Source organism: Terrapene carolina, unplaced genomic scaffold (genome assembly GCF_002925995.2).
Source record: "Terrapene carolina triunguis isolate 2854851 unplaced genomic scaffold, T_m_triunguis-2.0 Scaffold58, whole genome shotgun sequence".
NCBI classification, from domain to species: Eukaryota; Metazoa; Chordata; order Testudines; family Emydidae; genus Terrapene; species Terrapene triunguis.
The window spans coordinates 48,874,449-48,901,357 of NW_020664409.1; the positions used below are offsets into that span (position 1 = coordinate 48,874,449).

Here is a 26,909-nt window from a genome sequence, read left to right on the forward strand (position 1 = left end):
TGTGTAGATCAGCTTTGATTTCTGGTTTAAATACAAAGCATAATTCAGTTGCTTATACTTGGTCACTAAATTGCCCTCTGATTTGGTTAACAATTGTTAATTATGCAGTGTCAACTATATTGCCATCTGCTGAAAAGAATGGTAAATCTGCTGAGATTCACCCCTTTGCCAGTTAACCAGTCAGCTTAACAGCTAAGTTAGGGGCAATAAGTACAGGAACCAAGCAGCCGAGATAACTAGACTTGACATTGGTGAGCAGGAGGGTTTGACACTGTGGCGGGAGTGCAGATCAGAGAAGCTTGTCAGCAGGTGGTGCTCCAACTGTAAATTCACCCCAAGTTCCTAATGTCACTCTGAGCTCTCATTCTCTTCCCTTTGCCCTGCCAATCCAAACCCACCACAAGACACTTCATCAGTATTCCCCTTTCTGTCTTAATAATGGGTTTGTGGCCTAGCTATATCTGTACTGGAAATTTGGTATGGAACCACTGCAGCCTGCACAAACGTAACCATGAGTGTCTCTAGCTCAGGTCACCAACCTGCAGAATCCTGCAAATGACCGCATATGTAATCCAGCAGTGTGCTTAGATAGGGCATTATAATAGTTGCCATATATTTACTTACATGCTACAGTCCTCACCCTTGAAATGAGGGATTTCTGTAATGATGCTAACTTTGTAATTTGGTGTTTTCAGTTGTAGCAGAACCAACTGAAAGAAGAAATACCCAAAAGAAAAAAAAAAAGAAAAAAAAGAATAGAACTACACCACCATCTTTTCCTGCTGAGATTGCTGCTGATCCTGAGCTGGCCAAATACTGGGCACAGCGTTACAGACTGTTTTCTCGGTTTGATGAGGGGATTAAATTAGATAGAGGTGTGTTATTAGCTGGAGCGTGCAAACATTGCAGTGTAAAGGTATTTAAACCTGCACTTTCATCATCTGATAAGAAAAAACAAAGCAGAAGTGAATAATAATTTAATCATTGTGGCATGTATGAACAAATGTATAGTGATCTGGTGCAGATCAGCATAGCTCATTGATTTCAATAGAGCTATGTTGATCTCTGCTGAGGATCTGCCACATATATCAGACCTGATCTTTTCTGAAAATTGAGCTGCCTGTAATTATACCATATTCTATTTGATTAATTTGTGTCAGCAGTGGTCTTCAGAAATCAGATGGCAAAAGGTGTAATCTGTATATGGCCAAATAAACTTCCAATGTTGGAATATGCTGATTACATGTCATGTTTGCATATTAAATGCTCTAAATTTAGTCAGTTGCTAAAATACAGCTTTACATAGATCTGTATGGGTTCTCCAAGGAAAAAAGTCATAAATTTGCAGAAAGACTAGTGATTGTATAACAACTTCTTGTGGTTTTTTTATCATCTTATTTCAAGCAGCCCCCATTTTCAAGCAGTCCCCATGTAAATATAAGGAGAAATATTAGGCATACAGAACTTCAGTTATAAAGACCCATGTTCTGTCTTCTCTACCATTTTATTTCAGCTCTGTTTTAATTTTAACATAAATTCTGGATCTGCCGTATATTTGTTTGTAACATAATGGTGTTGTTGTGACTTAAGTATAAACCATTATCTTTTCATCACAGTATTGTAGGGCTTGATCCTACAAGGTGCTGAGCACTTTGGCTCAATCTAGCACTGAAGTATATGTTTAGCTGTAATTACATGAGTAGGCTGACTTTAGTGGGACTACTCCTGGACTTAAAGTAAACTGTTGTATCGAATTAGTATTCAGAACCTTACAGGGTCAATCCCATAATTCCCTAGTAAAATGCATGGTGCCAAAGTTGCTGGGCTTAATTTAATGTTCAGCCTCTGTTTAGTTCTTTTGAATGATTGATTTTGGAAACAATTGACAAATTTTCTCTCCGTCCCTTCCCACACTGCCTCCATCAGAGGGTTGGTTTTCTGTTACACCTGAGAAGATTGCTAAGCATATTGCAAGCCGTGTCAGGCAGTCCTTCAACTGTGATATAGTAGTGGATGCATTCTGTGGAGTTGGAGGAAATGCTATTCAGTTTGCCTTGGCATCAAAAAGAGGTAATCATCTGTTTGTATATAGTAATTTCCCCACCCCATCCCCTGTTCTCTCTACCAGTAGTCTTGATACCGGATTTCTACATGTGTTTTACCTTATTCATTATGTTCTACTGCGATATATACTATTGATGAATTTTTTTACTCCAGCATAAGCATGTCAACCTCTTTGTTTATATATTTGAAAAAAACAGGACTGCTCTTGTGTTTCTGCCATGCATATTTTAATCAGTTTATTTTAGCCAAAGATGATCACTTGTTGTATTATTCAAAGTTATTTTATTTATCACGTGTTTTAGTAAAATAGCTAATCTGTATGATGTGTATATCCCAAGCCCAAGTAGACTCCCATAGCTCTGTAGGGATTGGGCTGGGATAATTTAATATAAAAATAAATAACACAGGGGCTACAGTACTGATTAAAATTAAAATGAATAATACAAATTAATGAAGACACTCCATTTTTAATTTGAATGAAGCTGCTGCAATATTTCCAGTCTCCCACATCAGAGTGGTGCAGAATCTAAAGAATTTGCTGTGGAAGTTAGGTTCAGCTTGTAACAGACTTCCTGGGACAATGCCTGTGACAAACTAAGGGACATCATTGACTGGCTCTGAGAAAAGTGCCATCTAGTCTCCCCTCGCCAAAAAGAGATGAAAAGAATTTGGGAGGAAAATGCTCTTCACTCCAACAGGTTAAGAAAAACAGTGTATAAGAGATGTTCCCAAGAATAGTTTTTCTCAAGAAATCATTTATCAGGTTTAATAATCCCACAGTCCCCAAGAATCTTTTAGGGTTTTTTTTTATTCAGTTGGTATGATTCTGGTGAGGCACAGAAAGTTAAGCTAATCAGCAGTGTGTGTCAGAAGAGCAGTTTACAGCTTCTTGTTTCCATGACAACTATGCAGTATGCAATTGTGTGCCACTTATAAGCACATTACATATGGTCTATAAAATACTGCCAATAATAGGAGCACATGCTGGTGCAGCTGAGCCAGTTCCTGCTAAGTAATGTTAATCTAAAATAAGCGTATTTTTACATTGATAATTTATTGCTACTGCACTAATGGAGTGAAAGCAACTTCTTCAGTGAAAACATATAATACTCAATATTCTGCTCCATGGAATCTCTCACTAAACATTCATGGGTGCAAAGCAGATTCATATTCTAGTGCTGAATATTTTCTGGGGAAGGCAGATGATGATGTGATCTATGCTAAATTTGGCAGTTCACATTCAGTTATTTCTGTAACTATTCTTTTAATCTAAACTTAGTTTTTTTCTTTATATTTTGTGACTGAGTTTTGTGTAAATGTTTATACTGTATCATAACAGCTCTCATGCTGTACCAGGTGCACATAGTTTCAGTTTACTTTTCAGAAGAGTTATTGATTAGTGTCATCTCTTGCAGCCTGTCTTTCATTTATTCTTGGGGTGAGATCAGCTGCCAGCCAAGGAGTTTGAGCCATGTATCCTAGGGGGTTCTGCTGGTGTCAAGGAAAGGAGTCTTTGCCCTCCCAGAATGCATTACCTACCAGGGCTCCAGCCCAGTGTTGAGTTGGTAGATCAACATAGTAGCAGATGCACAGTTCCAAATACCCCAGCTCAGGAATGCACAGGGAGCCATTGCAGAACTGTGCTTCACAGCATGCAGGGTATGTTCAACCACAGCCAGCTTTCCCAAATCTCACCTGCTTTCCCTCCTTCCTGTAGTGTGAAACTCTACTGTTTCTGCAGCATCTGGGAACCTCTGCTTTCCAGTGTTGGAGGGTAAGAATTTGCCCCTTTGAGGAAATACAGTTTGGTGTGCTTTAGCAACAAGATTGAGATAATTGGCTATTGGTATATGACAAAAAGTATACATATTTATAGAAGTCCCGAATGGGAACACAAAATTAGTGGGTTTATAAATGCGTTATGCACCTAAGAACTACAATACAGCACCTTAACCAAAGGAACATCTTATTTTGGCAAGCAATATGGACATCTGTCCAATGGCTTTGTCAGTTTGTGTTTCATAGTGTTAATTCTTTTTCCTTTCATCTTCTTTTCAGTGATTGCGATCGATATTGACCCTGTTAAGATCAGTCTTGCCTGCAATAATGCAGAAGTGTATGGAGTAGCTGATCAGATAGACTTCATATGTGGAGACTTCATGTTGCTGGCTTCTCATATAAAAGCAGATGTTGTGTTCCTCAGCCCTCCATGGGGGGGTCCTGACTATGCCACGGCAGAAATCTTTGATGTTAGAACAATGATATCGCCTGATGGATATCCTTTCAAAGTCATATGTTCACAGCAATAGCTCTCACACATTAACAAGAGCTTCACTTCTTTTAGCAGGATAAAACAATGCATGATTCTTTGGTTCTATCTTGTTCTGTTGATACTTTGGGCTCCTTTGAACTTGATTTGGAATTGCAGGTGCACAGCACGCTTGAAAATCAGGCCTTAAATGTGTGAGGTTGGATACCCAAAAATTGAGGGGCTCAGAATTAGTGGACACATGAAACTTGGTCCTTAGTGACTTGCCCATGCAGAGAGTAGTGTTAGAGCTGGGGTTAATGCTCAGGAGCATCTACCTTCAAGATCGGTGTGCAGTGGATTTAGATCACGTGTCTCCAAAAATTATCAAAAAACAATTGTTGAAATCGCTTTTGATTTTTCTTCTTTCAATTAAAAAAAACAAACTATGAAGTATATTTGTTTGAAAACATGATCTTGTTGCTTAGGATTTTTCATATGTTCCCTGCCTCTATTTTCTTTCTTGAGGCCATGATCATATGTGACATGATCATCTTCACATTAATCAGTTGTGGTGTTGCAACCAGAGGATTATGGGACAGATTTTTTCTCCTTCATTAACAGAGGATTTGGCCTTAAGAATTCAAATGAGGAGTAAGCAACAGGAACATATGAAGACTCCTAAGCAACTGTTGCCTTTTTTTTCATGCATATGTACTTAATTATTAAAAATAAAAAAAACTGGAGTGGGCGAGAGGAGGCAAAGTTGTCTGCAAAGCAGACTTCTATTTCAAAAAAATGAGACTGTGGTAGGTCTTTAAATCAGTGCATCACTGTTAATGGCATTTGTCATGCTGATAATAAAACCAAGATATTCGTAGTATTTTGCTTTGTTTTGATATCAGGCTGGGACTTGAAGTTGGAGCAACTGGTAATTTTTTTGTAGCTTTTTGACAAACAAGAAAACTTTTTTTCATGTAGGCAGTAATGCATAAAGCATGTGATAAGACCCATCTGTGGGCTACAGAAATACATCAGCTTTCTAATTTATAGTAAAAAGCTCCCAAATAAACATGGTGCCCTAATTACCTATCTGAATATTTATTAGATGATATGATTGTCAGATTTTTAAAAATACAGGCAATCTTTAATTAAATATAAATAAACTGTACATATATACTTAAGATATTTTGTTCAAAATTGAAAAATAAAACCTGTTTTAAAAGCTAGAATTTCCACTAACATTTTTCCCGTTTATAAATTATTTATAAAACATTCATCTAGTACTCTTGAGCTCCTTTCCAGTGTGTTAAAATATTTCATATAAAAATATAAATTGATGTAACCAGACAAACTTTCCCTAACTCAAGAAATTACCTACAAAAACACATGGGCTGCGTTTCAGAGTTAGTTACCTATTTTCTTATCCTTTTATGAAAAGTACATCCTAGTTACTTACAATCTTTTTCCAGACTGTCTAAAACATAGCAGATGCCTGTATCCTAGGAAACCAATCAATAGCACAAAGCAGTCTTATTGTTACTGGATCATTTCTATATTGATATTTTGTAGCAACCTGGTGGCCCCTTGGTAACTTGATAATGAATGTGTGTGTGTGTGTATGTATAACTTTCAATTAATCTTTTATATATGTGTGATTAATTAGAAGGATCAAGCCAGAATATGGGATAGAAAATAGCCAGCAAATGAAAAATGTGTGACAGTTTTAACAGATACTATTTTCATTTTAAGAAACAATGTTGGTGAAACTCTGGCACATGAAACACTTCATAACATCTGGGCAAATTTATGGAATGTGAAGAGTTTATCCATTTTGGTAGTGCTAGGTCTGACATTTCAAAAGAGTATCTAATGCGTAGCACCAATAGACTAATTAGAAGAATGTAATGTCTCTAATCACTAGATGGGGGATATTCTAACCTAGCAAATGAACCCATGTCAAGCTTTTTTTTCCTTTACTGGCCTCTACATTTGAAATTTTCAAGCTGTCTCAGAAGATCACAAACAACATTGTGTATTTCCTGCCACGCAATGCTGACATTGACCAGGTAAGTTATCATTCACAAGCAGCTTTTCAGAAGCAACTTTTCTGATATAAATTTATCTTTTAACCTTATTCAAATGAATCAGTTGTTGTAGTAGAGGCCTGTAGTTAATAATTTTTACCTTTACAACATATCTTAACATATTGGGAAACTGGATAGTGAATAACTCATGTCAGTTTGTTTTTCCTTACTGCATTCTAGAACAACAGTACGTTACTCTCTCAATTTTGTGTGCCGCTCTCCTCCAAACTCCTATCCTTCTGGCAGGGTGTTAACTAATGCTTCTTCATATCAATCAAACCAGTTATAGCATGTGTCTTTAACCAGCGCTGGACTTGAGGAGAGTTGTTGAATAACAAAGCTCAGTGTTCAGATTTTCAGTACATAAAGAAAGCTGAAGAAAATCATTATACATCCTGGAATACCAACTTGAGTAGCATCTTAGGTAATGTACAAAATAAACAATGTTTTTGGGCTCTAGAATATCAGTGTGCTGCTAGAAGCAGAGCTGACATTAGTTACCTATACAATTGCTTGTTCACATATAGGCAGCTCATGAACATAAATGACTAGATGATCCAGAGATATGAAAAAATCATATAAACAAAAGACTTGTTCTACCAGTGTACACTTACTACAGGAATTTTCATTATTAAATTACGTCATGTGCAATGTGAAATTCATTGGCTATCAAGAAGCCTACTAAAGTGGAACAGTTCATGTCAGTATTAGTAGAAGTGAAATAACCCCTTTTGGTTGGGATATACTAATAACATTCGGTAAATAGGTATAGTGGATGTTCTGCACTGTATCTCTTCCAAGAGATTGACTTAATTTCCTCCACTTACAGTATGCGTTAATCTATGCAGAATTCGTAGATTAAGGCCAGAAGGGACCACTGTGATCTAGCCTGACCACTTGGATAACACAGGCCATAGAACCTTCCTGAATTAATTCCTGTTTCAAGTCCAATAGCTCTGGTTGAACTAGAGTAGATTTTCTAAAAGAATATCCAATCTTGATTTAAAAAACTCCAGTGATGGAGAATCCACCGCAGTCCTTGGTAAATCTTTCCAGTGGTTAATTATCATCACTATTAAAAATGTGCACCTTATTTCCAGTCTGAATGTTTCTAGCTTCAACTTCCAGCCATTGGATCTTCTTATATCTTTGTCTGCTAGATTGAAGAGCCCTTTGTTATCAAATTTCTGTTCCCCATTTAGATACTTGTAGACTAGCCAAGTCATCCTTTAACCTTCTTTTTCTTTGTTAGACTCAAGGATCTCAATCTATTTAGTTTATCACTATAAAGCGTGTTTTCCAATCCTTTAATCACTCTTGTGGCTCTTCTCTGAAACCTCTCCAGTTTTTCAGCATCCTTCTTGAATTGTGGACACCAGGATTGGACACACGATTTCAATAGTGGTTATACCAGTGCCAAATACAGAGGTAATATAATGTCTTTACTCCTACTCCATATTTCTCTGTTTATGCATCCCAGGTTCACATTAGCCCTTTTGGTCATAACATCACACTGGGAGTTCACGTTCAGCTGATTATGCACCATGACACCCAAGTCTTTTTCAATCACCTCTTCACAGGATAAAGTCCTCTATCTTGTACATATGGCCTGCATTCTTTTTTCCTCGATATAGGCCTAACATTTGGCCATACTGAATGCATGTTGTTTGCTTGCACCCAATTTACCAAGTGATTCAGATTGCTGAGGATCAGTGACCCGTCCTGTTCATTATTTACCATTCCTGCAATCTTTTGTGTCATCTGCAAACTATCAGTGGTTTTGTTTTCTTCCAAATCACTTATAAAAACGTTAAGTTGTGTTGTACCAAGAACCAATCCCTGTAGGACCCCACTAGAAAAATAACCGCTTGATGATAATTCCCTGTTTAGCTACATTTTGAGACGTGTTAATCAATTTTTAACCAATTTAATGTGTGCTGTATTGATTTTGTAGCATTCTAGTTTCTGAATTTAAGTTTAGTGCTGTACCAAGTCAAATGATTTGCAGAAGTTTATTACATCAACTCAATAACCTTTATCAACCAAACGTGTAATTTCATCAAAGAGAGATTTTTGTCAAGTTAGATCTTGTCAAGTTAGTTCTCCATCACTGGAAATTTTAAATCAAGATAGGATGTTTTACTAAAAGATATGTGTAGTTGAAACAAAATTGTTTTGTGGAAATCCTGTAGCCTGTGTAACCCAGGTCAGACTAGATGATCACAATGATTCCTTCTGGCCTCGGAATCTATGAATCATAAAAGAAGTCTTGGGCAGAATCAGGAATAGAATCCAGCCCTCTTCTGTCTCACGCTACTGCCTTAACCACAAGAGAACATCCATACTCTTCTTACAACTCTCTCTCATTCACTGTCCATCCTGTGCACTGAATGAGTCATGCCTATTGTAGAACAAACAGTTTTTAACTACATCCTCATATACTATTATGATGCATGGTGGCTGAACCATTTGAGCTGAAACTTTAAAATAAAATACACCTCTACCCCGCTATAACGCAACCCGATATAACATGAATTCGGATATAACGCGGTAAAGCAGTGCTCCGCAGGGGCGGGGCTGCGCACTCCGGCGGATCAAAGCAAGTTCGATATAACGCAGTTTCACCTATAACGCGGTAAGATTTTTTGGCTCCCGAGGACAGCGTTACATTGGGGTACAGGTGTATTCACCTTGAGACAAAGGGCAAGCATGGAAAACTTCTGGCTGAAAAATTAAGCTTTGACAGAGTTTTACGAGCAGTTGAAAATGGAATCGTAGAGTGTTAGGCTCCCTCAACTATAGGCATCACTACCAGCTCTGTCTGTAATGTGAAAAGGTCTGTGGTAAGTGTGACCCGAGGTGCCTAGGGTAGCCCACACTGAAAATGCCACAGTCAGGGCAGGCTGCAAAAAGGAGAGTAGATTCTCCTAAAACTGATGGTTAACACTGTAGTTAGATTCACCAATCAATCACAAACTGTGCTCCTGATCCCCCACACTGGTTATCAAGAAGCTGAAAAAAAGAAATCACACAGCCCCCTTTATTGCATTCCAGTCTCTGGCTCCCAGTCAGCAAATAGGTCCAGTAAAGTGAGAAGTTATTTAAAACTCTATTCTAAACTGTATTTAAAACAATATAAAATGTTCTTCTGATCCCCAGAGGACCAGACATTATATTACCAGATCAGTACTAGTTTGGATCTTACCCAGAATACCTCTCTCTGCCAGCCAATCCTTTAGTATCTAAAACAGGGGTCGGCAACCTTTCAGAGGTGGTGTGCCGAGTCTTCATTTATTCACACTGATTTAAGGTTTTGCGTGCCAGTAATACATTTTAACATTTTTATTAGGTCTCCTTCTATAAGTCTATAATATATAACTAAAGTATTGTTGTATGTAAAGTAAATAAGGTTTTTAAAATGTTTAAGAAGCTTCATTTAAAATTAAATTAAAGTGCAGAGCCCCCCGAACCAGTGGCCAGGACCCGGGCAGCATGAGTGCCACTGAAAATCAGCTCGCGTGCCACCTTCAGCACACGTGCCATAGGTTGCCTACCCCTGATCGAAAACAAAGGTTTATTAGAAAAGAAAAGAACAAGAAGAGAGTTGTTAAATGGTCAAAGCAATCAGAGAAGCAGGATTGAAGACAAAATGGAGGTGATACCAGGGCCGGTGCAAGGATATTTTGCGCCCTAGGCGAAACTTCCACCTTGCCCCCCCTCCCCCCCCCCACACACACACATTGGTTCATTGAGGGACAAATCCCAACGAGCCTTTATAGACCCTAGGGGCCAGCCGTGCCCAGGGGCTGCTCCCCAGACCAGGTTCCCCCCTCCCCAACCCCTGAACTCCCCTGGAGAGTGCACAGCGCCCTCGCGAGCCCTCCCTACCCCACCCCGGTGGCCCCCTTCCCGAGTCCACTCACTGGCTTTGCCGGGCTTGGGCCGCTTCGGCAGCGAGGAGCCGCCTTCCAGAGAGCCAGAGCGTCCTGCTTGAGGGGGCGGTGAGCCCCAGCCATGGAGGAGCCGGCGAGGCTCAGGGGGGCAGCAGCCCTGCAAAGGCAGCGGCGCCGCTAGTGGTGAGCAGCCGCGCCCACCGCCCCTCCTGCCCAGGCTGCGGTCCGGCACCCCCCCCGGGGGCTCCTGCAGGCTGCAGCGGATGCATGCGGGCGCCAGCCCCCATGCGCCCCCCGGCACTCCCCTCACCACGCTCGGGCTCTGCGGCTCCCGGGCATGTGAGCCGCCACCGCTGGGGTGCAGGGGCCCGAAGCCTGCTCCAGGAGGGGCAGCGGCGGCTCACACGCCCAGGAGCCGCAGAACCCGAGCGTGGTGAGGGGGGAGCTTGGGGGCGTGCCTGCCCGGGCTGCAGCCTGGCTGTCCCCTCCCCCCGCCCCCGAAGGCTCCTGCAGCGGATGCATGCGGGCGGCGGCCCCCGTGCGCCCCCCAGCTCCCACCTCCCCACGCTCGGGCTCTGCAGCTCCCGGGAGTGTGAGCCGCCGCTGCCCCTCCCGGAGCAGGCTCAGGGCCCCGGCGGCGGTGGCTCACATGCCCGGGAGCCGCAGAGCCCGAGAGCAGCGAGGCGGAAGCCGGGGGACGCATGGGGGCCACCACCCACATGCATCTGCTGCAGCCTGCAGGAGCCCCTGGGTGCGGGCGCCGGGCAACAGCCTGGGCAAGAGGGGTGGGGGGCATGGCTGCTTCCCGCTAGCGGCGCCGCCGCCTTTGCAGGGCTGCTGCCGCCCACCCCCCCCCCGCGCCTCGCTGGCTCCTCCATGGCTGGGGCTCGCCGCCCCCACAAGCCGACGCTCTGTCTCTCCGGTGCCTCCAAAACACGGCTCCTCCCTGCCGAGCCAGGGCATCGCTTTTTGGCGCCCCCAAGCACTTGGCGCCCTAGGTGAACACCTAGTTCGCCTAATGGTTGCACCGGCCCTGGGTGATACAGCTCCCTTTTTGTAAAAGCCACACGGCAAAGGATATATCCTCTGTCCCAAACACAAGCTCACAGCACATGGGCATGGTAAAGCTCTTGGGAGTCCCCTGTGCACAGACATGTCCAAACATGTCCTGCTGACTCAAAGGCATAGCCCCTGGCTTCTCTCAGTGGGGTCATTGTACAGCTGATTGCCCTTGATGGGCTATCAAACAGGCTAGATAGTGCTGATGCCAGTGTCTGAGGGTGTCACCCAGAAACACAGCACAGGTTTGAGATGCAGATATATTACATGTATTTATAACTCATGATACAAAGATGATACATACATATAAACAAGATTATCATACTTAGCAAATTATAACTTTGCCACTGATACCTTATATGGCATATCTTGTAAGATTCATTGCAATTTTGTAATATTGGTATCAATAATGTAAATGGTCACCCATATTCCATACAGTGTTACAGTAAGTACTAATGCAGAAGGATTATTCCTGAAAAATTGTGCCCATCCCAGTTTGTAAACAGCAGGTTTTTTTAGAATGTTTTGTTCAGGATATAAGAAAACAAACAAATGGTTTTTAGTTTTCATTCCTCCTTCCCCTCACTACTTAAATAACATTACATTTGTTTAGTCCTGGAGTGTACAAGGTGGCAAAACACAAAAAAGGAAAAGAAGTAGAATAGGCAGTCCCATCCCTAGAGAACTTCTTATGAGATTTGTCATACAGGATCAGGTCATTGGTCCTTCAAGTCTGGTATCTTGCCTACAGGAGCGGCCAATTCCTGATTTTATTTATTTATTTTATTTATTAACTAGAGAAAGGGGGAAAAAATCCATAATGTACCAAGCCAATTTGTGCTATGTTGTACATGGCCAGCACATGGAGAATATTTGATAAGCAGTATTAATTCTACATGCATATATGGAAGATCCGAAGAAGTGGGTTGTAGCCCACGAAAGCTTATGCTCTAATAAATTTGTTAGTCTCTAAGGTGCCACAAGTACTCCTGTTCTTTTTGCGGATACAGACTAACACGGCTGCTACTCTGAAATTTGTTGTTTGGCACACTGGTGGAGTAGACTAGCCCTTGGTAAGGTGCAATTAATCAAATTGTTTCTCTTCAGTTCATTCTTCTATCTCTAGAGGGAGCAGTAGTATTAATAAAACATGGGGAAAAGTGTTAAAGAAACTGTTTTGGTTTTTTTAAATCCCGTCAAATTTACCTGCCTATGATTGTGTTCTTGTTACAAGAATAATTTTTTGTGTGTTGCATTTTTAGGTCAAATTGAAGATGAACAGCCCCAGTAAAATATAAAAGACCTGTTTTTAACTTTTTTTTAAAAAAGGTTCTTACTATCTGTGCTAATTATAAATCTTAATTTCCTTGTTTTTAAGCACCCTTTAGGGCTGTCGAATAATCACAGTTAACTCATACGATTAACTCAAAAGAATTAATCACGATTAATCACCGTTTTAATGCCGTTTTAATCGCACTGTTAAACAGTAGAATACCAATTGAAATTTATTAAATATTTTGGATGTTTTTCTACCCTTTCATACATATTGTATTCTGTGTTGTAATTGAAATCAAAGAGTATATTATTTTTGCTTACAAATATTTGCACTGTAAAAACGATAAACAAAAGAAATAGTATTTTTCAATTCATCTGATACAAGTACTGTAGTGCAATCTCTTTGTCATGAAAGTGCAACTTACAAATGTAGATTTTTTTGTTTGTTACATAACTGCACTCAAAACCAAAACAATTTAAAACTTCAGAGTCTACAAGTCCACTCAGTCCTACTTCTTGTTCAACCAATCGCTAAGACAAACAAGTTTGTTTACATTTACAGGAGATAATGCTGTCCTCTTCTTATTTGCAATGTCACCAGAAAGTGAGAACAGGCATTTGCATGACACTTTTGTAACTGGCATTGCAAGGTATTTACGTGCCAGATATGTGAAACGTCCGTGCCCCTTCATGCTTTGGCCACCATTCCAGAGGACATGCTTCCATGCTGCTGACACTTGTTAAAAAAATAACAAGTTAATTAAATTTGTGACTGAACTAGTGACAATTGTATGTCCCCTGCTCTGTTTTACCCACATTCTGCCATATATTTCATGTTATAGCAGTCTTGGATGATGACCCAGCACATGTTGTTCATTTTAAGAACATTTTCACTGCAGATTTGACAAAACACAAAGAAGGTGCCAATGTGAGATTTCTAAAGATAGCTACAGCACTCGACCCAAGGTTTATGAATCTGAAGTGCCTTCCAAAATCTAAGAGGGACGAGGTATGGAGCATGCTTTCAGAAGTCTGAAAAGAACAACCCTCCAATGTGGAAACTACAGAAACTGAACCACCAAAAAGGAAAATCAACCTTCCGCTGGTGGCATCTGACTCAGATAATGAAAATGAACATGTGTCGGTCCACACTGCTTTGGATGGTTATCGGGCAGGACAGCATGGACTCATGTTCCCGAGAATGGTGGTTGAAGCATGATGGGACATATGAATCTTTAGCGCATGTGGCACGTAAATATCTTGCGACTCCGGCTACAACAGTGCCATGAGAATGCCTGTTCTCACTATCAGGGCAGCATTATCTCCTGCAAATGTAAACAAGCTTGTTTGTCTGAGTGATTGGCTGAACATCAAGAAGTAGGACTGAGTGGACTTGTAGGTTCTAAAGTTTTACATTGTTTTATTTTTGAATGCAGGGGGGTTTTGTACATAATTCTACATTTTTAAGTTCAACTTTCATGATAAAGAGATTGCACTACAGTACTTGTATTAGGTGAATTGAAAAATACTATTTTTGTTTTTTTACAGTGCAAATACTTGTAATCAAAAATAAATATAAAGTGAGTACTGTACACTTTGTATTCTGTGTTGTAATTGAAATATATTTATTTGAAATTGTAGAAAACATCCAAAAATATTTAAATAAATGTTATTCTAGTATTGTTTAACAGTGCGATTAATCACAATTAATTTTTTTAATCGCTTGACAGCCCTACACTCTTTGTATGTGTGACATACCGCATGTGCTGAATCTCCTTGCATCAGGGTTTTAATGCACCGAGTACATTTTCTCTTAAAAAAAAAAAAAAATCCAGAACTAGCATTTTCAAAGTATTAAAACTGTCAATCAAACGATTTAACAACGCTTGGATTGAGAGATCACTTTAATTGGTTGCTAGTTGTACGTTTACATACCATAGCACAAAATTTCACCTGGAAAAACTCTTCTGGAGAGACAGGCTTAAAGAAAAGGATTAGAGTCACAGCTTTAAAGAGACTTCCTTGTTCTCTTTAGAGTATTTGTTTTGTTTGTTTTACAGTTTTCAAAATCAAGCACAGTGGAAACTCTGTGAACATTCAGATAGCTGAAGAAACCCTGGTGACTTTTTCACTTACAATGTTTTTTCAAACCAAGTAGTAAAACCATCAGGATCAGGAGCAGAACTTGCCCCTAAGGTAGTAGTGCTGGCTCTTTTCATAGCTTGTTTTTTCTTAGGGGATTTTGCTACTCTCTCTTGAAATGTTGCAACCTTTTATACTTGCTGAGAAAGAGCATATTGTTGTGCATATTGTACTTCTGGGGGAACTCTGCTGAAAAAATTTAAATTCTGCACACTATATTTGAGAATTCTGCATATTCTATTTATGAAAATAACACAATATAATCATGCGAGTTACTATTATTTTGTTAATTTATTTCAAAATATCTGTCAGCAAGTATGTCTGTAACAATGCAGACAAAAAAAAAGATTTTTTTTGACAAATAGATTCCTTACTATGTATATTAATACAGAATTTTGTATAATTCATTTAAATTACAATATAGAACAGTATTTCCTGCACCTGTCAGAAGCAGTGCAAAGGCTTGCGGGAGTCAGGGGTAACAGAGGAGCTGAGGGAGAGGGAAGGAGCCTAGGAGTGAACCTGGAGGGTGTTGGGTGTGGGTGGGAGGTTTTTCTTTGGGGGGGAGGAGATGGGATTGTTAGGGTGTTAGGAAGCTGCCCCATGGAGACCCTGTCTGACCCCAAGCTTCTCCCCTTCAGTCAGGCATATCTTCCCCATCCCTTCATCCCCATAGGTGTCTGCAGCTCCCCTCCCCCATCCCCAGGCTTAATGCTGTCACCCCACTAGCTCCTGAGCCAATGCTCCAGTCTGTCTCTCCCCCCCCCCACTTGCCATTCTGAACCCCAGTCTGTGACATCACCACCACCCCCAGCAGCCCTGTGTGCCCCACTCTGTCCTAACCTGGATCCATGGGCAGGGGTCAGTGATGAACTTTGCTCCTGGGGGAATTCTGCAACACTGGGCATAGAATTTTGCATTTTCCCACATGAAATACATTTAGCCTAAGAAGTGCTGCAGTTCTGCCTTTTACCCACCAGAGGTCACTATGGCACTAGAACAGCTGGCATGAACACAGCCTGGTGGGCAAAAGACGGAACTGCAGCTTCTTAGGCAAAATCTTTTTTATGCAGGAAAATACAAAATTAGGTGAGACAGATGAATTCTGTGCATCCGCAGATGCACAGAATTCCCCCAGGAGTAATATTGACCTGTTTGTTTTCCTTTCTCTCAGACTGTTAATACCTTTGCTAAGAGTTGACCTAGGTTGGAGGAGATGCTCTTTCTGGTACACCCATATATGGTCTGACTCTTAGGCTTCATCTACACTGGACTTTCATCGCTAAACTTTTGTCGTTCAGGGGTGTGAAAAAAACGCACACACCCTGAACGACAAAAATTTTACCGACGAAAGAGTAGCTACACTGTGCACCTTTTAGCGGCACAGCTGTGCCGCTAAAAGGTGCGTAATGTAGACATAACCATAGAAGGAGAACTTATCACAGTTAGGTCCTAACATGACACATTCATGAGGTTTCTGTCCAGTGTTATTTTAAACAACACAAAAGTTAACTCTGAGACATCTATTCTATCATTAAATGGTAAAAATGAAATTGGTTTTGTGGAGTGGCCCTCCTCATATGTTCTACTGAAATCCTGCAGGTGACACCTCTGATTAAAACTGTGTAGGATGTTTAACCTGGCAAAAAGAAAGAGAATTGGAATAGCTTTAATAAAACGATGGGAGAACACCTAGTGCAAATCACCCACAGGTGGTAAAATTGGTTTTCCAATTCAAGTATCAACTTACTTAATATGATTTTTTTACCAGCCTAACCAATATTGTTAGAGGCTAATTACCAAGAAACTTGTGGAGTTTGGATTATCACTAGCCACTCTGACTCTGCTTAATTAGCTTCCATGATACTGTATTCTGAGCACTTGAGTATCCTATTTTTAATTTTAAAAATAATCAAATTGCATACAAGGTCAGTAGTTATGAGTGAATATTTACTTTAGAAAACACATTTTTTTCCCCTTTTAGCAAAAAGACCGTTTATAATATGCGTTACCATGAATTGTCCTTATTTCTTAACACGGTCTGTTTTCAGTTCTGCAAATAGGGCATGCAATTATAAAACAATTAAACAACTGTTACAAAGTGCCCTTAGTCCAGTAAACAATTTTCACAGGTTAAAATCATTTGGGTCAAGTTTTGCGAGAGTATCTGTTTTTGGGATCCTCCGTTTTTGGGTGCTCAGCTTGAGATCTTGAAATCTGATTTTCAGAAAGTGCTAAGCATTCACCTTCTGAAAATTGGGTCCCTTTAAGGCAAAGGTTCTCCAACTGTGCTCGCCCCCCCCCCCCCCCCCGGGGGGGGCCGGAATATATTCTGGGGGAGAGGGCATGAGAAGTGTTACCGGGGGGAGGGGAATGTACTGTGCACATTTTACCCAAAGCAGTGAATAATTAGCCAAGCTGATTCGTCCAGACACATCAGGTTCCTCAGCTGGTGCTGTGCATTTGACTCTAGATGGGGCTGTGCATTTTGATGGATTTCTGTTAAGCTTGCACAGCGTTATACAAAGTTGTTGCCATCTGTATGTTAATCCATTTGCTATGATGGGGTGTGCACATTTAATTGTAAGCATCGACCACAAGCAGTTTTGCTTTTCCTCTTATTACAGTGGATCGTTGGCTCTGTTTGAATCAATGCCTTACTGTTTTTAATATTTAGTGAGAGTTGCATGTTGATTTTTTTTGTTTATCTGTATATGTACTTATGTGGCCGGGGGGGTAAACTACTACAGACACAAAGAAGGGGGGCATGATCAAATAAGTTTGAGAATCACTGCTTTAAGGTGTTTCAAATTGGAGACCCAAAATCACTAGTCCCTTTGGAAAATCTTGGTCTCAGCATACAATAATTAACCTGCTGTAAATTGTCTTCCTATCACTGGATTTTATTCAACCTACTCCACATTATTTCAGCAAAGGTGATTGCAATCTTTAACTATCAAGACTAATGACAATTCTGGGTTAGCAACCATGAAAGCACCCTTGTTATTCCCAACAAGCAAACTTTCATTGGCCTTCTAAAGTAATCTGCACTGATTATTTTCAACAGTGGTTCTCCTCTCCCCCCTCCCCTCAATGAAAATTTTATCGGGGTGAGAGAGGGAGCAGGATTCTTTTCAGAAAACATTAGTAATAATGATTTCCCATTTTGCCCTTCTTTGTTACAAAGGGTGAGGGTGAAGGTAGCCTCAAAGCAGTGTACGAATGGTGATTTATGTTAAACCATTACATTGCTTCACAGAGCTCTCTATTAGAGCTGTTTAGCTGATAGTTAGGAGATAAGTTTTCTCAGCATGCGTCTGTTAGGATTGTAAGGATGAGTATAGTATATTCCTCCATAAAGGTTAAGCCACAGATGGATTTTCCATACAAAAGCCATTTTCCCAAATAACTTTGTGTAGCTTTGCTATCTTTTAAGCTGTATAGAAAGCCAGTTTATTCAGATATTTTTCCACATCTAGCTGTAATTCCTTACTTCCTTGGCAACTCCTAGTGCCCTCCCATTACTTCTATGGTCTCCTTGCTCCCTCTATAGTTTCCCTTAACATCTCTGCAGCTTTCACCATCTTCAGAAAAAAAATTATATTCTAGAAGGAAATAATGGGGTAAGTGGGTTTTGCCCATCGTGACAGGGCCACGCTCTGTCCTGATGCCCCAGAAACTGCTCAGACCCACTTTCTTCTTGTATGTAGGCTGCATTTTATTCTAAACCCAATCACCAGCCCCAGTACAGTGCAACATCACAGTTTTAACCTCTGCTTCTTTCAGCCCTTCTTTGCTAGGGCCCTAAAAGGAGAGGAGGTCTCCCTCTCTCTAAGGAGTGCCTTCATTCTAGGCTCAGCTAGCCATGTCCTCCTTCCCCCACATAACACTTCCTTCTTGGCTTTTATCAGGTGGTTCAGGTCTAATTGTTGAGGTCTAATTAGTTCCTTACCTCCCTAACCTCTCCTTCTGATTAGCTAATTATTCAATCAGCCATTACTAGGGGAACCAATTCAGGCTACAGTGATCAGAGTGCTGACCCACCTGTCACATCTCAGCACTCTGTCTCACCATCAAGTTAGTCTTAACTGGCTTTGAGTGCACTGCTTCGAATAATGCAGAGTCTATGCTCGCACTGCATTGACCAAAGTAGGTTGACCATGGCTCTGTGCTGCTCAGGGAGGTGCTTTCACTGTCTCTCTGTCATGGGATGCTTATGTCAGCCGGAGACAAATTTTGAACATAGACACATGCATAAATAGGTTGACGCAAGGCGACTTACATCGACCTAACTTTGTAGTGCAGAACAGGCCTAGATCTCCCAGTGTTATTACTCAGATATTTTCACTTAAAATAGATTATTTTGATATTAAGCCATATGGAGCAGAGACTGTCTTCTTGTTCCATGTTTGTACAGTACCTAGCACAAAGGGGGTCTTGATCTATAATTGGGGCCCCTGGGTGCTATGTTAATACAACTAATATATAATAATTGGTGGTGAATTATGTGGAGTTACACTCTGTAAGTGATTGACATTAGGATCAATCATGTTAGGTCTAGAAACATACATGAAAGTTTTTGCAAAGATTAGAGTGTATTCATCTACATCCCAAGAGGCTTCTTATTTGGTTTGAAAAAATAAAATTAGGTGGCTTGTTCTCTTGCAAAAGCAGCAGGGTGCAAAAATTTTCAGATATGGTCTTTCACCTTTATGATATTATCCTAATAAGCCAAATCAATCAAGATAGTATTGAGCTTCTATTTGATATGTTAAGACTAGGCAATACAGGGTATAATGATATTGTTAAAACCTGTCCATAAAAACTACAAACAAAATGTCTTATATTGTTCAAACAAAAAGGAAACCAGTAAAAACTAATTTGAGAATCAAAGTGGGTTCCAGACAGAAACAAATATCGCTGTAAATTGAGTAAACATTTTTTACTCAATTTTCTGGTTTCAGAGGGAAAATGCTTATATGTTAAATTGGGAGGCCAGAATGTAACTCTTTCCTGGGGTTCTGAAGGGTTTCAGGTATGTTGCCTTTGTGCTGATGATTCATATTGTCCACTAAAGATCTTCTGAAGCTTCTTAACTTGCTGTTTGCTATTTACGTTGTAAGATATTTGCACCAGCTGTTTATCAGTAAATACTGAAGTATCTAAAAAATAGTGGTGTGAAATATTCATCAAGAGCAGGGTGGACTTTTGCTTTTAACCATAAAGAGAGAGTCTATTTTAATTTCTATATCAGTGGCTTCCCAATTATATTTTAACAGAACTTTGGCTTCCATAAACTGAAATGTTATTTTTTTTTATTAAGAGGAAAGGTCTTTTCCTGTTAGTTGCCACAAAAACATTCATCAAAAATTCTTCTCTTCAGCTGAGTTTTTTGGTACAGCATATTAGTTTAATACTACAGAAGAAAAGGAGCAGTGCTACTTCTGTTTTTTGGGGAACACCTAATGACTTGTGCTTTAGCTTTTAGCACTTAAGCAAATCTCATTTCTCTTTAACTCTGCTTTATAAAAAAAAATTAAACTTCACAAGCAATTAGATAAGGTGAGGAAAAATGAACACAAGAGACTTTACTGGAAGGGAAGCTATTAATTGGTGACTTGTTGGCCAAATGAATCATCATTGTGTAAAGCTGACAGCGTCAACAAAATACTCATGTTTGGAATAATAACCAGAACAGCATGACAAAAATTCTCAGGATGATGGTTTATAAGATGGCTGCAGATAAGTTATTACCCAGTGGCTGCACAGGAGTTCCCTCTGAATTTAAGGAAAAGATTTAGGCAAACTGCCCAGGTGTCAGCTAAAGTCTTGTGCAAAATAAAATCCAATTCTGTTTCATTAAATGTGCAGTGAAAGCAGGATTTCTTTTACAAGCATAAACCAAGACTGTAGCTGTCCACAGCATTTCAATCCACATTTTCCATGGCAACATTAACATCTAAAGCATGAAATATCAAATTCTAGGCATGCACCCACTGCATTTTTTCATAGAATATTTTTCCATAGAGTTTAAGTCTAGAAAGGACCATCAGATCATTTTGTATGACCACCAGTATATCACAAGCCATTACATTTCCTCCATATACCACTATATTAAGCCCAAAGGCTTTTCTTAGAATAAGGCATTTCAGTCCTCAGGAGACTAAACTGGCAGAGAACAGGACAGACTAAAGTATCACCAATGCTTGAGGCCCCTGTAATGACAGGAAATTGATTAGGTAAGATATGTCTGCATGATCCTAGCGGGCAAACCACACCCCACAATGCAGGGGAAGGAGGAGAAACTCCCAGGGGTCCTGCTAGTCCTTCCCAACCTAAGTCTGGCAATCAGTATGTGAGCAAGACGCACCATCCAGGCATCTAGAAAGAGGAATTTCTGAATACCTCAAGAGCACTGGTCCATCCTGTACGGTGTCCTGTCTTCAGCTGTGGCCAATCTCTGATGCTTCAGAGGAAGGGGAGAACAAATAAACCCAGAACACACCTAGCCAATTATGCGTTGGGGGGGGGGAATTCCTTCCTGACCCCTGCAGACAACCCGCTGAAGCCTGAAGCATGAGATTTGATTATAGTCTATCTCATGACCTACAAGGCATAGACAATAATGTTGAGTAGCTTAACCCAGCTTTCAGATGTTGTATGACATGGATTTCTATCTCTGTAGCTTTGTGAGGAGCTGGTCCTTAAAACTGCTGCTGATCCCTTTGGTTAGCATTGCTTTTTAGACAAGGTCCAAGACATAGCAAAGTCGGATGACCAGATGTCCCGATTTTATAGGGACAGTCCCACTTTTGGGGTCTTTTACAACTTCCCTTCCGAATAGTTAAAGGCAAAGAGTGAGAGACAGGGAGATTTTATGTTAATTTGAATGTGCACTGATTGGCACAGGAGAAGAACTTAGATTCATAGATTTTGCCAGGTAACTATACTTACTGTACTTGGCTTTTAAAATGCATCTCATCTATAAAACAAACTCAGCTTCTCTAGTATTTAATGAAGACTCAAGACAAAATAGAAAGAATCACAGGATCAGTTCTGGATTTGCTAAATTTCAAGGTGCTTGGATCTGGGATTTTGGTTTGGGCTTATCTCAGTTTTTAAATAACACAAGAGTTTTGAGGGGTTCCCATATGTACACCTCTACCTCAATATAACGCGACCCGATATAACACGCATTCGAATATAACGCGGTAAAGCAGTGCTCCGGGGGTGCGGGGCTGCACACTCCGGTGGATCAAAGCAAGTTCGATATAACGCGGTTTCACCTATAACGCAGTAAGATTTTTTGGCTCCTGAGGACAGCGTTATTCGAGGTAGGGGTGTAGTTGTCATTCTTCATTGGGTCTTTAAAGTACTTACATGAAAAATGCTGCCTGAAAGAATAGCGAGTAATTGGAACTTCGTTGTATTCTGTGTAAAGCCCAAAGCATTTAAAGAATATCATCTTTCCTTAACAGGTTAGGATTTTTGTTAGCTTCTAGGTTATTAGAATATTAATCTTAATTTTCTATCTACATATTGTATAAAGTGACATGGGTGCCATAGCACAGTTGTAAGACTGATTCTTTAGAGAAAGCAAAATGGCAGTGTGAGCAATCAAAGAAGTTGGGCATTTTAGGGGAGTCTATGCATCGTAAGTCCAGCTAGTGGAGGAAATTGATGCCTAGATTAGCTGCTTTAAGGAATTTAGGTCTGAAGAAAGTACGAGAAAAAGAAGAGGACAGAGAAACATTCCATGATGGATCATGTACTCTCAGCATATATAGTAAGTTTGCACATTACCTTAATTGCTAACCTAAAAAGAGCCATAATTTTTAATCATTGTCTAAGATAACGTAGCTATCCAGATCTACTTTCGTGCTCATATTTCCTTTTTCACATCCCCTTATATTATTTAAAATGTAACTAGAGTAGAAAGGAGAAATGTCAGAAAATTTGGTGTTTTTTTTTTTTTTTAATAATTTTACTAAGAATAATGGGAGGTGCATATTGATATTTCTAAGAATAATGGGAGATGAAAGAACAGAATGTTTTGAAATAACAAAGGAGGGAATAAGGATTGAGGAAGGCAGTAATTGAAGTTTTTAAAAGCATTTGTCAATTAGTGTGTAGTTAGTCTTGTGTAATGCTGGGTTTTTTCCCCCTCTATAACTGTCAGGATTCATTGAACCCTGCTGATTATAATTGCCGGCAAGTATCTTGTATGTAATTAGATCTCCAGTAATTTGTACGTGAACGTAATTGGAAAATGTTCTTAGATTTTTTTCCTGCATGCAGGTTGTTCCATATGAGCGAGCAGCACTTCTGTACTGAATTCTGTTTGTTTCTCTGGACCGCCCCTCAACAAAAAGAAGGTTGAGGAATTAGCATAGAGTGTGGGTGGGATTTGAGCAGACAACCTGTGTAGTTCATGGCATTCTGGAATCTTGAGACTTTTATACTACATTTTGTTTAATTTCCCTATATTGTTTAAACTTGTATATTTAATTGGCTTCAAGGAATCTTGTCACACTTTGTTTAAAGTATTTTTAGTGGTTGAATGAAATTGTAACTATACTCATCCTCGATCTAATAGTATGAAACTATAAATAGCCACACACAGTGTAATTGTTCAATGTGCTTCAGTACGTGCTACCTTTCTTCAACGCTTATGTCCTGCATTTCAGCTAAGTCCAACATTTTATTTTTCTTTGTATTGATACACTGTTGTGTAGTTTCCATTTGGCTTACTAGGAAGCTGGAAAAATTAAAGAAATCAGTCCTTTTTTTGACTTTATCAAACACTTTTATTAAATGCTTCTGTTGTTTAGTAGGAATTCATTAGTCATGCACAGAAACCTTTCATGCTGCAAATTCTATTCCTAAGTGTGTTGAAATTATATTGAAATGCCTTTTTGCTGGCATTGTGTAGGTACCTGTTCTCATACTGAGTAGTCTCTTCCAAAATATTGATGTATTAACTTAAACAAATCTAATTATAAAACATACGTATTCCAACACTTTTGAAGGGATGATTAATGCTTTTTCTTATACAGAATACTTAAAGAAGAGTAGCACAAAACTAACCTCCTTAAATTTGTTTTGCCCTTAGATGTTAACAACTTTGCCATTAAAACTTCAAGTAAGAAAAAATAAGTCAGAACATTTAACATTCCTGACCACTTGCCAAATTCAGATTCTTGTGCTATTTATAAATACTTCAGTCAGCTTCTGCTTTTTTGCCTTAAGTGTTAGGTTGCATTTTGACAAGAACAGTGTCTTTTCTTATTAACATTAAACTGTGGGATGAAAAAGCTTTTAATGCTTTTGTTTTTGTCTGCTGCTGTAAGTAAGAAAATAAATGTCTGTTTCAAATTAATATATAGTCATTATTGATTTGCATAAAAAAGTTCACAAGTAGAATTTAAATTAATGTTATTTCCTCTCTATTACAGTAGCTGGTTTTTTACTAATACAAAAATAAGAGGAAGTTCAGCATGTTTAAATATAAACTCATGTATAAGTCTCAAAGGAGTTTAGAAGAGGTAACAGTGCATACTTAATTTTGCATTTTAGCAGCTGCTGCCATGGACTTCTTGGTCTAAAGGTCAGTTAAAATCAACTGCAGGCTTGCAGTCCATGACCTTAACATTTTAGTCAGCATAGAATCACTTTGTACCTTTGCTTTCTTGGGAGCAATTTGAATGCAAAACTGAGGCAAAGACAGTAAAGTGTATCAATTTATCACATTGGGTGCCACCCAGTCGTTTAACCACTGCAGGCAGACTGCAGCACATGTCTGGAACCACACTGAAATCAAGGAGGCCTTGCATCGGCACAGCTGCCTGCCCATGCACATTGCCAGATCAGGGTCTTCAAGGGTACCTTTTCTTTTTTTTCTTTAGATACATTTTCAATTACCTTCCCTATATTTTTTCTTTCCTTCTTGTGGTAGGCCATCACATGTACTGCTGTAATAAACAAGTATTTCCTATTGCTCACACTTGGCACAATGGTACTGCATACTGTAAATATGAAGTAGGAAGAACACAATTGCTGAATGCGATCGTCATAGAATGAGAGCACCTGCTGCACCAAGTTCTCTTTGCTACTGTCCTGTAAATATTCCTTTAAAATTAGTGGAGCATTAAGGATGTGCAAAGCATAGTAACTGAACATCAGTAGATTCAGTAGACGTTTTGCCATTGACTTCAATGGGACTAGGATTTCTATCTGGAACATTCAACAGCAGCCAGTCAGTTTGCTAGCTGTTTTATTCTAAACATTGTGTGAGACTTTAAAATAAAAAAATAAGTGTCTAGTCAAGGGTTTTTTTGTGACACATTTTTCTCATCCCATATTTTTTCTTGAGCAGTCAACTCCCATGCAATCTTTCATCCTTTCCTTGATTCTTAAGATTTAGCTCTGATAATCTATAAAATTTCGGGACTGTCTGGCATTTTGGTGCCTTCCTGTTGCTGTTTGCTGCAAGTGAGATGGGCGAACTGCAGTGCTCTCAAAACACTGAGGGTCCTGTACCTCAGGATTAACATTTATGGTAACCTGTTTTAAATAACACTGAAGTGTGAAACAATAGCAGGCATTTTTCCACATATGTAGTCCTACTGTTTTAATAGCTATGAAGGGGGGAGATTTTTCAGAGGCACCAATGGCACATAGACACTAATCAGCCATTGTTTTGTTGTTTGTTTAAATATTTAGGGGGAGATTTTTCAGTGTTACCGAGGAATGTGTCCCCATTTTAATAGTAGCAAAGAAAACACTTTTGATGATGTTTGGTTATGTGAGATGAATGAAAGACATGTTTTGAAATTGCTTGTTTTTCTGTTTTTATTTGTTTTTATTCTTTTTAGGTTGCTTCCTTAGCTGGGCCAGGAGGTCAAGTTGAAATAGAACAAAATTTTCTCAATAACAAATTGAAGACAATAACTGTTTATTTTGGTGACCTAATCAGACGAGATGTATCCTGAACTCAGTGCATATATACCCAAGTAAGAAATGGATCATAGTGTTCTAGACTTCCTAATAATATAGACTTGATTTCCCTTTGTCTCTAATTGTTGGCTTTGGTTAAATTTCTTCTGTTTAATTTTTTTCTCCTTTCATTTTTTGTTAAATATGTTTTCATCCTGTTCGTTGCAAATATGTCAATAAAATACTTTTATAATAAGATTTTCGACATTGATGTATTTCTTTAATTAAAATAACAAAATGAAACTTTAGTAGTTTTCATTACCAAAGATCTTATTGTAAATCTAGGGAAAGCTGCCTTCAGAATTATACATGTCACAATACCGGAGTTCAAGGCTCTGTTCAAATATGCATGCAGAACCTAAATTATATTTTATAATAGGTGTTTTTGTGTTTATCAGTTTTCCAAACCTGCATAATATTCAAAACAAATTGAGAGATATCTAGTACTTAGTACAAACTAATTCCAGAAACAAATAATGAAAATGGAGTTTCTCTGAGGGAAAAAAAAAAAAAAAAGAATTTATAAAAATCTATGGTCCATGCTTAAATAATTAAACATAATAAGCTACTATATGGGAAAACCTACCAAAGACTTACCAAAGTCAGAGTTAAGCAGCTCTCAGTTCAGCTGGAAAACATGTATATGGTCATTGTTCATCATGCTAGGGTCCACAGACCTGTTACCAGGGGTATTTCAGCCTGCTTGAGGCTTGTGGGCAGGACCGGATTTGTCAGTCCCTGGCAGCAGGGCAATAGCCTTCCCCCTGAAATTCCCTCCAGTCTGTTTGCCTTCCCCGTGGCCGGTTGTTCACCCAGCCCTTGCTGCTGCAGAACCTTTCTGAAGGAAATTCCAAACTTTATTTCAAATTTCTAACTAGCAGTGTGACTCACTGATGTGTCTGTCTAATTCCCATTTGTGTCCCTGGGCTCCGTTTTGCTTTCTGGGAAAACTGTCCCCTAACTCGGCTTCCCCTTCTGAGGTGTTTGCAGTGGCTGGGGCCCCTGCAGGCTTCAGAGAGAAAAGCCATAAGCATAAGGAAAGATCCATGTCTTATTCCCCTTTATTGAATGTCTCATTGGGGAGCTCAGCTGGCTCTGTGGGCAGAGTGCGGTCCCAAGCCAGGTAGGGTTGGGCCCTCTGCCGTG

General features: G+C 39.6%; 1 protein-coding gene across 1 annotated transcript in view; it reads left to right on the plus strand.

Annotated features, from left to right (window-relative positions):
- The window catches only part of TGS1 (trimethylguanosine synthase 1), a 45,853-nt gene extending 19,925 nt beyond the window's left edge, over positions 1 to 25,928 (plus strand). The window contains exons 9-13 of the mRNA XM_024222274.1: positions 696 to 875; positions 1,927 to 2,070; positions 4,123 to 4,339; positions 6,303 to 6,381; positions 25,643 to 25,928. Coding sequence (XP_024078042.1) covers positions 696 to 875; positions 1,927 to 2,070; positions 4,123 to 4,339; positions 6,303 to 6,381; positions 25,643 to 25,759 — 737 coding nt within the window. The 3' untranslated portion in view covers positions 25,760 to 25,928. The remainder of the gene's footprint in view (positions 1 to 695; positions 876 to 1,926; positions 2,071 to 4,122; positions 4,340 to 6,302; positions 6,382 to 25,642) is intronic.
- Positions 25,929 to 26,909: the final 981 nt, after the last annotated feature.